The sequence below is a fragment of the Frieseomelitta varia genome, unplaced genomic scaffold (genome assembly GCF_011392965.1).
Source record: "Frieseomelitta varia isolate USP_RPSP 00005682 unplaced genomic scaffold, Fvar_1.2 scaffold_441, whole genome shotgun sequence".
NCBI classification, from domain to species: Eukaryota; Metazoa; Arthropoda; class Insecta; order Hymenoptera; family Apidae; genus Frieseomelitta; species Frieseomelitta varia.
In genome coordinates, this window is record NW_025110192.1 from 101091 (window position 1) to 115062 (window position 13972).

Consider the following 13972-nt stretch of genomic DNA (forward strand, 5'->3'; position numbering starts at 1 on the left):
TGACAGGCCAGAGAAAAATCAATATGACTCTTCGAGAAGAAACGAGATTCGTAATAAAATTCTCTTCATTCTCCAAATATTTTGCAATTAATCGCAATCTTCTACCAATTCTCTACTGAAAAATGATCCAGGTCGTTTTTAAATTAATACAGAGGTTGGGCCGGAATTCGTAGCACAACCGAGAAACAAAAAAATAAGAAAAAAATTTGGTATAACATTCTTTCATCTGGGGCTTCGTTTTCGAGAAAATCGACTTTAAAATTTGTTCATCTTTGCGAAACATTAGTTGTCTATTTTTCTACCGCTGTTGCTTTCCGTCCGAGATAGTGTTTACGAACATTATTTATTGTGTGGTTAAAGCAGTACAAAGTGTTCCTACTGATAATTAATTTTTTATTTCTTATTACTTTCTGTTGCAATACTACAATACAGTACACTATTGCAAGTATCGTTGAAAATGTCCTCCTAAGTATCGTTGCTGCATACATAAGTTTCCACGACGAATTAATCATATCCGAACAGAATGTAAGCTGATATCGTTTCTTAATCTCTCGAATTCCTCCATAGTCTTTTGCTTCGAATGTGTAATATTTGAAATATTGTCTTTATAAATTTGTTCCTTGATGAGCGTTCAGAAAATAAAATCTAGAGGCGTGAGACCTCGGTGATATCGAAACGATATCAGCTTACATTCTGTTCAGATATTAATTCGTCGAGCAAACTTAAACTTGCAATAGTGTACTGCATTGTAGTATTGCAATAGAAAGTAGTAATAAGGAATAAAAAATGGACGGAGACAACTAAATCGTTCACGAAAATGAGCAAACTTTAAAGTCGTTTCTCTCGAAAACCGAGTCTCAGTCTAAAAAAAAATGTTCTGTCAAATTTTTTTCTTATTTTTTGACGAAGAATCAACTCCTGCTCGGTTGTACTACGAATTCTGGCCCAACCTGTATACATATATATATATATATAAGCGTTCAATACTTAACATCTCAGAATCCAAACGAATCGAATCCTCGGTTCAAGCGGACTTGTACATGTCGCAGATGATCTTCTCGATCGGGATGACGCCGATGGTCCTCCTGAAGAACAGCTCCTCGATCGCGTGAGCGGAAACGGAGCGCAACGTGGGTAATAAAAGGAGCAACTTGCCGAACCTGAGTGCGCCAAACGACGTGGCGCTCAGTTTCTCGCCAAGTGTGAGCTGCGCCCCGTCTCTCAGCCTGGCCACCACAGCCGGGTCCCTGAGCCGACTTCCGGTACTGGGAGACGCAGACCCGTTGCTGCTTGCGCTGCTTGGCAACGGGTCGCTGTCCAAGCCAGCCTTGAACAGCACGATCGCTCTGATGCACGCGAACTCGTGCTGATCGAGGCTCATCGCGTGAAAGCCGGCCAGCGTCTCCCTGAATCTGTTTACTTCGACCGCCAGACCGAGACCCTGAGGACCCGGCGGCAGAAGGGCGGTCGGATCCAACGTTGGCAAGATCTGCGCGGCCGCCAGGAGGAACAGCTCTCTCCACGAGGACTCTAGCAGGGTCAGTTGATCCTCGATGACCAGGTTCGTCCCCGCGGTTAGGTCTTTCGCCCAGTGAACGTTGAGGAACAGTAGCCTGGCTGCTTGCTCGCAGATCGACTCGGCCGTTATCGCCGGGATCAGCGACAGAGACGTGAGGCCTGCCATATTCACTGGAATCTGGAAATTTGCACGATCGGAATTTAGGTATCGTAGGGTTAGGTTGTGAACGAGGGTGGTGTTCGGTGGCGTTTGAAAGTTTGAACGCGATGTCGAAACAAGTGATTCTCGATCGAATCGACGGAAGTTACAATTGCTGTTGTTCGATGATCGAACAAATTTGTCGTACTTTGGGCATGACCATGCTGTTGCAGTAAATGGGGTGCGGAAGGGGATGATGAGGGGCCGGCGCTGCCACGGAGACACGAGGTTCGGTCGGTGGTTTGGGCAGAGCGAGATCCAAAGCTGCTCCTCCTGGTGGGGGCATCATGTTAGCCATCATTTCGGGTTCTTTAAAGTACAAGGCCATCTGCCTCCGTAGAGTCGAGTTTCGTGGGCCTCGTTCGTGTTGCACAGCTGGCAAAATACGAAAAAATTTGCATTACCACGTCGTTTAGATGCTACGTTTATTTACATTGCGTTTCGCGAAAGAAGGTCCAGCGAAAGAAAGTTTCATTGTATTCAAACTATACTGTGGTTATTCGAAGCTAATAGTTACACAGCTGATAAAAGCTGAAGCTGTTCTTCGGGATATATTCGAACGAAAAGACAATTAATTAATTAACTATTAATTACCATCCTTGTTCATGCCGGCCTGAATGCACTTGGCCAAACGACACGCTCTACATTGGTTCCGGTGCGTCTTGTCCACCATGCAACCTCCTTTGGATTTCGCCTTGCAGACGTATTGACGATTCCTTCGTATCGATCTCTTGAAGAAACCCGCGCACCCGTCGCACGCGAATATCCCGTAGTGCTTGCCGGAGGAATGGTCCCGGCACACTTTACACGGGATATCGTAAAGAATACGACCTGCAACAACAAATACAATGAACGCGGCTCGCTTCGACGTGTCTCGGATCGAGCCGTTAACGCACGGAGTCGCGTCAGACGTCAAAACTCTCGCGAAAATTTCCAATATACATCCACACTAACCTCGTCCAATTATCGAAATCTCTTGTGTTCCCTCCCCCCCTCCCCCCCTCCAACAGATATATTCCCCCAACAGAACTCGACGTGAACAGAAGGGAACGAGCGTGAAGAAGAGCGAAAGAATGAATTTCCGCGGCCATCGGCGCATTGTTACACATTGTGCCGATGTGACCGGCGTAGAATGGGGAAAAGGCGCGTTTAAGCTGGATGAATGCCAGTATTTTGGATCGGGGAACCCGTTTACCAGCGAAAACACGGATCCGGTGAATGACGTCGCCGATGAATGGATCGATTTGTCGCCAAGTTAGAAACGACCTTCGTGGACGTACGCGTTCTTCTATACCTGTTCGACGCTGGGCCCTCTATGCACGGGACAGCGTAAGGGTGTGGTGCTCTTATAATGGGGGGGCACCAACTCGTTGTCACGGGCCCCGCCTACGCCATTGAGTCCGGCGAGGCCGATGAATGGGGCTGAATGGACCGGATGTGGCTGCTGCATTCACCGGCTCTTAAGTGAGCAGCCAGAAACACGACACTTCGCTCGTATCGCCCGATCTCTCCCTTGATCGGCCTTTCCCTCCGTTTCTTTATCTTACTTAACGTGGATCTTATTATGGGAGAAGGTTAAACGTTTTCGTGGCACTTTTTTCTTTTTTTTTTTTCTTTTTCTTCTTTTTTGCTTCCCTCCCCCACACCCCTTTCTCTTCGTCATGCGAACTGAAGGGAAGCTTCGCGGGGGGGGAAAAAGTTTATCGACGAGCCGCAGATTCGCTGTTGACCAGCCGACAGACTCTGGGTTCGTTCGTATTGACAGATAAGGGAAAGAGATTTCCTTGGGACTCTTTTTTCTTCTTTTAGCGCCGCTTTCTTTCGCTTCGCTCGAGAGGCTCAGGTCATACTGACTGAAAGTTCTTTTCAAGTATATTTCAGGAGAATCAGTAGGTATATTATCTGTTATCTTTGAACGTAAATATTATACGATTCGTAGCAATCGAACGAATCTGAAAATATCACGGACCAGAGGATTATACATACAAACGAATGTCTGTCGATGTGGCTAGAAACCTTAGGAACTACCTGTTGATCTCGATGAGATTTCGGGACAACCACGTTTCGATCTAAGTCCATCGATGTTACACCGGGTGACTTTAAATTTCATATTCAACGGAAAGAGAGATGGGCAAACGCCGTGGTGGACAGAGTGTATTTTTCGCGTAAATTATCGATGAAAACGCAGGCATTACACGAAACACGATGCGCGCGTACTAACTACTGCAACAAGCGGGTCGCAATGACAGGGGGTGCACCCTCGCACATCACTAAAGACCCTTTTCTCCCACGATGAAGGGAAAGTTGAATCGCAGCCACGTATACTTTTCACGTTCAAAAAGAGTTCAGCCAAAAGTGTCTTTTCAAGAAGCGAAAAGGCAGAAATGGCCTTACCTAAATACTGTGCCCATTGAAACAACTCTTACGAACGATAATGTCCTAATTTTTGATCAAGAAATTCATGAAAATTTTGCAATTTCATTTTGTCAAATCTCGGTCGATAAATTTCCACGAATACTTTTTCAAAGAACTTTGAAACAACGATTTAAGAAATTATACGATGAAATTATTAATTTTGTTAATTAATTCCCTTTACTCGCACATAAGTAACATGTATATTTAAGTGTGTGTATATATGTATTCGATTTTTTAACTCGAACAGATATATGTACATAACACAATATATGTCAATTTATGATATAATGTATTGTATAAAATGTCTACTTGTACATATAAATGTAAATGTATAATAGGTAAAATAAATAATTGTAAATGTATAATAGAATATAATACTTGTATTTAGTTAATACATATAATATTAGTATAATATTAATATTACTAATATTAGTATAATATTAGTAATACTTATAATGTTAATAATATTATTGGTTAGATTTAGTATAGGTTATTATATATTATATTTATGTATATTAATTTATATTTTGTGTATACTTACTTTATACTTAATTTATACTTACTGTATACTTAATTTATATTTTCGTATATACTTACTTTCTACTTTAGTAAATATAAAAGTTTCATTAGATAATGTAAACCTAACCTGATCTAAACTACACTAAACTGAACCTAACCCAAACCTACACTGAACCGTTTTCTTTTTTTTAACGTGGAACTTATACTAAACCTCACCTGATCTAAACTAAACTAAACCCAACCTAACTTAAATTAAACTAAACTAAACCTAATGTACAATATTATTAATATTATAAGTATTATTAATATTGTACTAATATTACTAATAACATAATAGTAATAACATAACCTAATCTGAACTAAATTAAACCCAACCTAACTTAAACTAACTAAACTAAACCTAACCAACAATATTATTAATATTATAAGTATTATTAATATCCTATTTATGTATATTTGTACTATATTTATGTATGTTTATTTGATTCGAAGAAACAAAAATTGAGTTAAGTTAAAAATCTAAACTAAATTAAACTCAACCTAAATTAAACTAAACTAAACCTAACCTACAATATTATTAATATTATAAGTATTACTAATATCCTATTTATGTATATTTGTACTATATTTATGTACTATGTTTATTCGATTCGAAGAAACAAAATTGGATTAAGTTAAAAATCTAAACTAAACTAAATCCAACCTAAATTAAACTAAACTGAACCTAACCTACAATATTATTAATATTATAAGTATTACTAATATCCTATTTATGTATATTTGTACTATATTTATGTACTATGTTTATTCGATTCGAAGAAACAAAATTGGATTAAGTTAAAAATCTAAACTAAACTAAATCCAACCTAAATTAAACTAAACTGAACCTAACCTACAATATTATTAATATTATAAGTATTACTAATATCCTATTTATGTATATTTGTACTATATTTATGTACTATGTTTATTCGATTCGAAGAAACAAAATTGGATTATGTTAAAAATTCAAAGTTACCGGGCACGCCGACTCTCGTGAACGAAAGCCACGAACAAGAAAGAATAAAGCCATCGAGGATTTGTCAACCGGCCCCGAAGCAAACTAATATCGTCGTCGTTGCTTGGTATAACGCAAGAGAGTGTATCTCGACAACACGTTCGAGACTAACTCGCCACAGAACGACGAACGAGTGGAGAAACAGAGGCGTGCACGAAGGAACGCACATGCTCGCCGATGGAATCACGCGATGCACACAATATATTTCTACGAGCCGATGTCCGAGCGTTGCATCAAACTTGCATTCGATGCGGCGTGGCTCGCGAGTCATTCGCGATTGAATTTTTCATTGTCGTCGGAATCGAGGTCTATGTTTTGCCGATGAGCGGCCGGTCATCTTTCCTCCGTCGCTTTCCTTTTTCCGTTGGCTCGTCAATCATTCATGGAATTTTTACAGTGTTCGAGGCTCGACCCTCGGCCGGAAAGGAGGCCGAACGCGTAGAAAGCGCATGCCTGCTTGCGATTAACCACACGCAAATCGCGAATGAAAAGAAAAGAAGAAAGGAGGGGCTGCAAAATCCAATGATTTTTCCCTACGCTGTCTGTTAATTTCATTGTTTTACGACTCGGTCGTCATTGCTCGCTATGAAATATCGTTTTGATTTGCCTCGTCGCTTTCATTTGTCAAATAAACGCCAAAAAGTAACTGCGTTTTCTTGTGTGTGTGTGTGTGTGTGTGTGTGTGCGTGCCAGTAAAAGATGAATTTTTCAAGAAAAAAATAGAAAAAAAACTTTACGGGTCTTAATATATTATGTATTTGTTCGACTGCCTTTTGCTGTCTTTTGAGGATCCCGTGTTTGGAAAAGTCCTTGTCTTTTGAGGCAAAAAGCAGTTCCGAGAACACAAGATTCAATGTCCCCGTCAGCAAACCAATTTCTGACATAGTTCTGACGCAGATTTCATGTAAGCGTACATTCATATGCTCAAAAATTCAGCATTTGCCTTGTCCTTCTGCTGTATCAAGCACTTTGAAATCGTACAATTTATTTAGATGAGTTGTTGCTAACAAATACGTACAACTATGTACATACACCGAATTCTGTTCCTTCCAGTTAATTATTATTATTAAATAATTAATTTCGGGGTTGATTCGCATGATGGACGTGATTCACTCTTGCCGAAGCGACAGTCCATTCGATATTTCTTATACTTCAAAGCCCATTGGTCGTGTAACTTCGATGTTACAGGTTCGTGACGACTAAATTGAGGGAAAAGTTCGCCGCGAACCTATATAACGGGGTGAAAGGATGAAAAAGAAAGGGTGAATTGTCGTGCACTCTGTCGAACGTCGAACGTGCAACGAGGAGTTGAGTATAATTTTAAGTTCTTTCGGAACTTCTTCGTAATGACCGGACAAGTTTCCTCGAATAACGTGTAATTGCCGCGTGTGTTCGAACATGACAAAATTACCCATCCTTTGCTTCTCTATTTTATTTACGTCGAACGCGTTATTAAACACTATTGTTTCTATCTTAACAGAAGTTATTAATAACAGTTATTCTCGTACGGCGTACGAATGGAGAATTACCTAAAACCGTTCTTCACGTTTCCGATACTTACATGCGTCAACCCTTCCATAAAAGTGGCTTCGGAAAGGGGTAGAAAATTTTATTTGCTAGATAAAAAAAAAAAAAGAAAAAAACGAAATAGTATTCGGTTGGGATAATCTTCCCTTGAAATTCTACTAACTAACTAAAAGGGGAAAAATTCTGGGATCCTAGTTAAAGGGTTAAGCCTTAAGACTAAGTTAAAGGGTTGAACCTTAATGTTATATACAGTACATAATATTATTATGAGGGTAAAATCTTTCTGCGCGTGTTTAATTGTCCCTTCGAAAGTGGACTTTGAATTTTCAAGGCATGACAATGTTGCTTGCAAATGTAATTGTAGGAGTTATCTCTAGATAAAAAAGGTGAAGCCTTTCTCTATGTGCTTGATTCTCTATGTGTTTGATTTGTTCCGGGAATGGCTTGGATTTCTAAAAGGAGTTACTTCTAGTACAAAGGTGAAGTCTTTCTCTATGCGTTTGATTATCGTTCCCGAGAGTGGCTTGGATTTGTAAAACAAACACATGCAATGTTGCTTGCAGGTAATAATTGTACTGTATACGAGTGATCATTTGGATGACATCATCGTCCATCAGGTGTTAGGCGCATCGTTAGTGGAGCATGGGAATTTCGCGGCATGTGTCGAGAACCGGACACCTTCCACTGTACACGCACGAAACGCACGCGCGGTTGTTCGTCATCTGTTGGCTGCGTCGCGAGCGAGTGGTTTGCGTCGTCCGAATTTTCACCCCCGCGCGACTTTCTTGTCTACAGAGACGGAAGAAGGTGGCTCGGATTTTTCAAAAACGTTTGAAACAAAGATCCAGTTGGCTTTATTCTCGATAAAGTGAAACTCAAAGCTTTACTCTGGCAATCTCGAGTTTCTTTTTTCCTCTGCAAGAAACGCGGGGATAGTTTCGATCGTCTCGAAAACTGTAAAAATCACTGGCGAATTTTTTTCGTAGCTGAATCTACCATAATCTCGACCCTTTGAAGTTTTTATTAAATGAAAGCAAGCCAAGAAATCCCAACGTTTTGTCATCTAACGAGTGTTTAATGTTCAATGAAATGGCAAGAAGAGAAAACAGCAAGTTTCTGGAGTATTAACGTTATAAAGGGGAGATTTTTGTTCCTTAAGATCGTAGTTTTAGTCATGAGAAAGGTTTTCTAACAACATTTGAATTTTCGAGAACAAAAGTAGTCTTGTGATTTATAAATATCTTTGAAAGATGATAATACAGGGCTAAATGGAAGCTCGATACCTAAATATCAACTTCATTGTTACACCTTCTTTTTCGTAAGGTAGGCGTAAATTAAATATAGACAATATTCCATCAATAATTTCGTCCACAGTTTTCACATCTTCTCTTCTGTTTCATCACTTGATGATGTTTATTTTACCATTTATACTAGTTAACGATTTTCATTATATCATTTATACCATTTAACGATATTTATTACTCTTATTTATTCTTATTATGTCATTTATACCATTTATATGATTTTTAACTCTAATAACAACAATAATATTTTCTGATTTCCACAACAATCGTTAAATATAATTAAAATATCAATTATTACGATTGTTCGTTCGTTAACAGACACGTAAATTTGCTTCAAGTCGCGTCTATTCCATCCTGTCTTTGCATAAAAGTCCCCTGACGATTTTTAAAGATCACTTTCGAGTTAACTAGCTACGAGCCACGTGCATTGATTTCACGACAAATGTCGCTCGAGTTCAACCACCCACGGCAACCTGTTACTGCGTTACGGAGATTCGTAGTTAGCGTGCTATATGTTGGCCATCTGGCATTATTTTCTCATGGACGAATGCCACCGGAGACGAGTCATTTAAATGCACACCACCTCGATCATCCGTCTCGTTTAAATGCCGCATATGCTATTTGTTTCACATGAGATTAGCCGCGCGATGGCAGCCACCCTTTCTTGCCCACGGGATAATTATCTGCACGCCCTCCCTTTCTGTCCGATTAACGTTGCGTGAGTGAGAATCGTACGTGTGTTTGAGATGATATATACGTGAAAAATTTCAGGACACGTATCCATCGAGATTTTCTGCAAGGATGCTCGTTCTCAAAATAGCAATATTGCCGCGTTTGCGACGAACAATGATGTAGTACAGCGACGGCGAACTACTTTTCGAGAAGTAGGTCAAATTTTCTTCATTATTTTTTTCAGTACTAGCTCGTGGATCACTAAGTCAGTGGAGGATGATTAAAAACTATTTTCTTTTGGTCCTCACATTTATAATCCTCGGAAAAGTTTCCTTTTTGTTTTACAACTTTTACTTTTGCAAGTGAAGAGCAAAAAATAAATGTCGACGTCGAAAAATTGACATAAAAGGGGTGACATCGTTCCCAGTCATCCCTGCACTATACCATTAGACGTACAGTGAGCAACGAAAGTATTCGAACGACACGAAAACAATTCACTGCACAAAAATTGTATAATAAATTGCAATTTATTGAAACAAATTGTTTTTATACTATTGTATACACATTTGCTAAATATATGCAAAGTTAGAGAAAAATTAAACCATAAGTAAACAAATTACACAACATTTTTCACGGATAAGTACATATGAGGCGTAACAAAAATATTCGAACGCAATTTTAATAGATATTTCATGATAGAATGCAATATATGTGATTATATTGCATTTTAATATCTAGTTGGGCCACTCTTGGCCTTAATAACCTCTCGAAGATGATTTTCTATAATATCGACTAACTTTCTGGTAACACTTGAATCCATAGAGTGCCACGCTGCTAGGATGTTTTGTTTTAAAGAATCTTTACTCGTTATATTATTTCTTTTAAGTCTCCTATCGAGTTCTTCCCATAAATGTTCGATGGGATTCAAGTCAGGGCTTTGTGGTGAATAATGTATGGGGTACATTATCTAAGATCCATTTTTGTACTATTTTGGCCGTATGTTTAGGGTCCTGTTGGATGTAAAAATTTCTTGGCACATTCAATTTTTTGGCACTATTGATTAAATTTATGAAATATTTAAATATTTAGCTTTGTCCATGATTCTATCGATAAATATGAGATTTCCAGGCCCATTGGCAGACCCGTACCATTACGCACCATGTTTCACTGTAGACTTCAAATTTTTTGAATCCAACTCCTTATCGGACCCAAATTTTTAAATTGAATTTACTTTCATCCGAAGAAATAACAGTGTTCCAAAAATTTACCTCCTTCATTATATATTCTCTGGCAAATTTTAAACGAAGTTATTCTTCTTGCTAATGTATGGTTTCTCTCGTGGGACTCTACCCATGGAAATTGTTTTTCCATAACATTCTTCGACATAATTGGGCGTGTACTTCTTTATTAATGTTTGTTGCCAATTTTAGAGCAGATGTAAATGGATCGTTCTTTATTTCACGCAGAAGCAATTTTTTTTGGACGCCCAGATCTTTGTTCATTTGCAATATTTCCGTTCGTATCATACTTTTTTTTGTTATATAACGAATTGTTGATTTGCTTCTGCTTACAAGAGAAGCAATTTCTTCTATATGATTTACCTTCTTTGTGCAATTTAACAATAATTTCTCGTTCGGGTTTACTTGTCTCTGATGTTTTATCACTCATTATTTTGAATTACAGGTGAACGTTTAACATTCGGTTCCGTTTGCTCTCAAATACTGTTGGAAATAGACTGAAGATCTTTTGTTTACATTTAAACCTCGCGACAGTTTTGTGTTTAGAATGTACAGTGTTTATAATTCAGCGTAAATTCGAATACTTTTGTTACGCTTTATATGTACTTACCCGTGAAAAATGTTATGTAATTTGTTTAATTATTGTTTAATTTTTCTCTAACTTTGCATATATTTAGCAAATGTATACACATTTGTTTCAATAAATTGCAATTTATTATACAATTTTTGTATAATCAATTATTTTCTATCATTCCGTTCGAATACTTTCGTTGCTCACTGTATACACTTTATTTCTTAATATTTTTTATTCTCTGTTCTCTGTTTTATTATATAAAAAACTAGCAAAGCTATCCATTCTGAGAATGGGATCTAGTGTGTTCTTTAATGTTTTATTACATCTGTTTAATCGTAAGCGCTGTATAAAATTTTTTGGACACAACTAACCCATATAACACTTAAAACTTAAAATACCCATATGTATACATAACCAAGTCGTAAACCCTCCATGAAACACAATTATGCATTTGTTTCTCACTTTTAAGCTCTAACCGAACACTCGTAATTTTCTTCACACTTTTTGAAACGAGGAGTTCGAAAAGTAATTAAAATTCTTTTATATATATATATATATATATATATATATATATATATATATCATATATATATATATGATGATAAGTTTATAAAAATCAACGCATGGGTCATTTAAAAAGCCTGCGTGGGTCAGTGTCTGACACGCGTGTCATAGGTTCGCCATCATTGATATAGTACATAAGTCACGTAGATCAAACAGCAATCGCAGATAAAACATTCGCATTGTTTCATCAGTTATTCCAAGTCTTTTTAAAACATGATTATCCTGCAACGTGTTAGGAGGAACCAAAGCTCTTTAGTTAAAAATAAATATAAAATAAATTATAATTAAATATAAAATAATTAATTATAATTATAATTAAATATAAAATAAATTATTATTAAATATAAAATATGATGTGCGAACGACTTGACTCACTTGAAGAAAAGGAGACTGTCTTTAAATTTGGCTTGAATGAGATAGCTATTACTGAACCTAACAGAGGAAATTGATTTCTCAGGGTCTTCCAGGTAGTTGCAATTCAGGTACAGCCCTTTGTAGTAATTATTCGTAGAGGTTAAAGTGAAGCCGTTTAATTTTGACTGCAATTACGGGAACTAATGAGTATCGTAAACGGGCCCTCTGTTGTATGCGTTAACAAACACGCCAGTTAAAATTTTCCTCCTCGGATAAAAGGAGTGAGAAAGATATTGTCCAGCGTCAGAAGAACGCCAGCCTCAGAAATTTGGAAGTGTTTGTAGATTTGAAAAAGGATGAGAGAGATTTAGCTTTTCTCTGTGAAGGTGGCCAGAATGCTGGATGCATCGCTGCAAGTGGAAGTGCACGAGGTAATCTCTACGACTTTTTAGACACGAGTCTAACGAAAGTTGTTTGAACTGAAAAGCGTTTTTCTTAAGTGAAGTAAATTAGACAGGAAAATCAGATAGTTATTTCGACCTGTAAATATCGACGTTGACATATAAATTCTCTATTGACATTGAATTGAATCGTATTTATCAGAAATTCCACTCTGTTTACTCTGTTATTAAATCACGAGAGATAACAAATATCGGGATATTTGTAGAATATTCATTAGATTGCGAATTTTTAAGATGCATTTGTAGGAAACTTCAAAGTGCAAGTTTACGTGGAAATGCATATTACGTTCGATACGTAAAAGGGTTATATTTTTTTCTTAGCTACATATTTACACTTTCAGAAATATACATTTGCATAGAAAAACTCGCAGTCCGCTCATCAGCAATATTGAAAAATTATGTTTCTCTTATCGATAGTGTCAGTTGCCAGGTTCTGGCGAAAGTTCGAAATTTTCGCACGGAAGCACGAAATTTTCCTACGATTCAAATCCTAACCTAACCTAACAAACGACTACCTCCACATTGAGAATACATTCACTCACAGGAAGAAAGAAGAAAGGGACTCACTGCACTGGCATACATCTCTCGTGTCAGTTCACTTTATTTCTCTCTTCGTCAAATATCGCGAGAAACGCGAAACAAACCAGGAGACTTACTTGACGATGCCGGCATCTTCGGTTGAGCCGCGGACATGTGCGCGATCTGTGGTTCCTGATTCTCCATCTTGATCGTATATGTCACAGCTGATGGAAATAGGCGAGGATTTAGCCTCAGTCAACAGTCCATTCAACAGGAACGAAGACGCGAAACAGATAAACAGACACTTTCGATCGTACGACAGGCGATCGTTCGCAACTGACAACGAGAATAAACATGTGACACGAGATACTTCTGGAGAACCGGAGAAGCTCACACTTCCAGCCCTCGAGGCAAAGGGCTAACTCAGCGACGAAACATGACTGACAGTCATCGTGGCCAGGACTTTTTGATAGTGAGCACGGGGATACCTGACTGACTTCAAACAAACGGTGGAACGCTTCGTCGGGGACGAATCATTGGCCAGCAGTTTCCCTACCCTGTGGAAAAGGGCGGTCCTTCAGGAAGGAGCTGGTTCCTCCCTGGCTCGCTAGGGGGTTGAACGTCAGCTCTAGCTAAAAAAGGGAGAGGTGGCGAACGAACGAGGCACGTCACATGTCTCCCACCCTTCTCGCCACCCTTTTTGTACGATGTTATTCAACCGGCCGCGAGGTGAAAACGAAGCCACTTCCATCCCTTTCGGCCGGCGTGGACCGCTTGCCGAAGCGATCGCCAAAAGCAGTCATCCCCCACCGCGTCAACCGAGCTAATTTCACGCCGGATTTCTACAGACGTTGCAGACAATCGGCGGTGGATTTCAACGACTCTTCCAAAATGAGATTTGGCCGTTCGCAAACGACCAGTTTAATTTTTCATGGATTTTTCACGAGAATTTTCTAAATTTCGATCGACCGATTGATCTTTCTTTCGCGTTGCCTAAATCTTGAGCCTAGCCCACTTGCGCTGGCAACCGACTGCGGACCATAACGAGTGA

At 38.6% G+C, this 13972-nt stretch overlaps 1 protein-coding gene across 1 annotated transcript; it reads right to left on the reverse strand.

Moving 5' to 3' along the window:
• Positions 1-1024: 1024 nt before the first annotated feature.
• LOC122532184 (nuclear receptor subfamily 2 group E member 1) lies at positions 1025-13148 on the reverse strand. The gene is made up of 4 exons (XM_043660731.1): positions 13059-13148; positions 2312-2548; positions 1866-2092; positions 1025-1696 (listed from the first exon to the last, which is right to left on the reverse strand). The coding sequence occupies exons 1-4, from the start codon at positions 13123-13125 to the stop codon at positions 1025-1027; spliced, it is 1203 nt and encodes a 400-aa protein (XP_043516666.1). The 5' UTR covers positions 13126-13148.
• Positions 13149-13972: the final 824 nt, after the last annotated feature.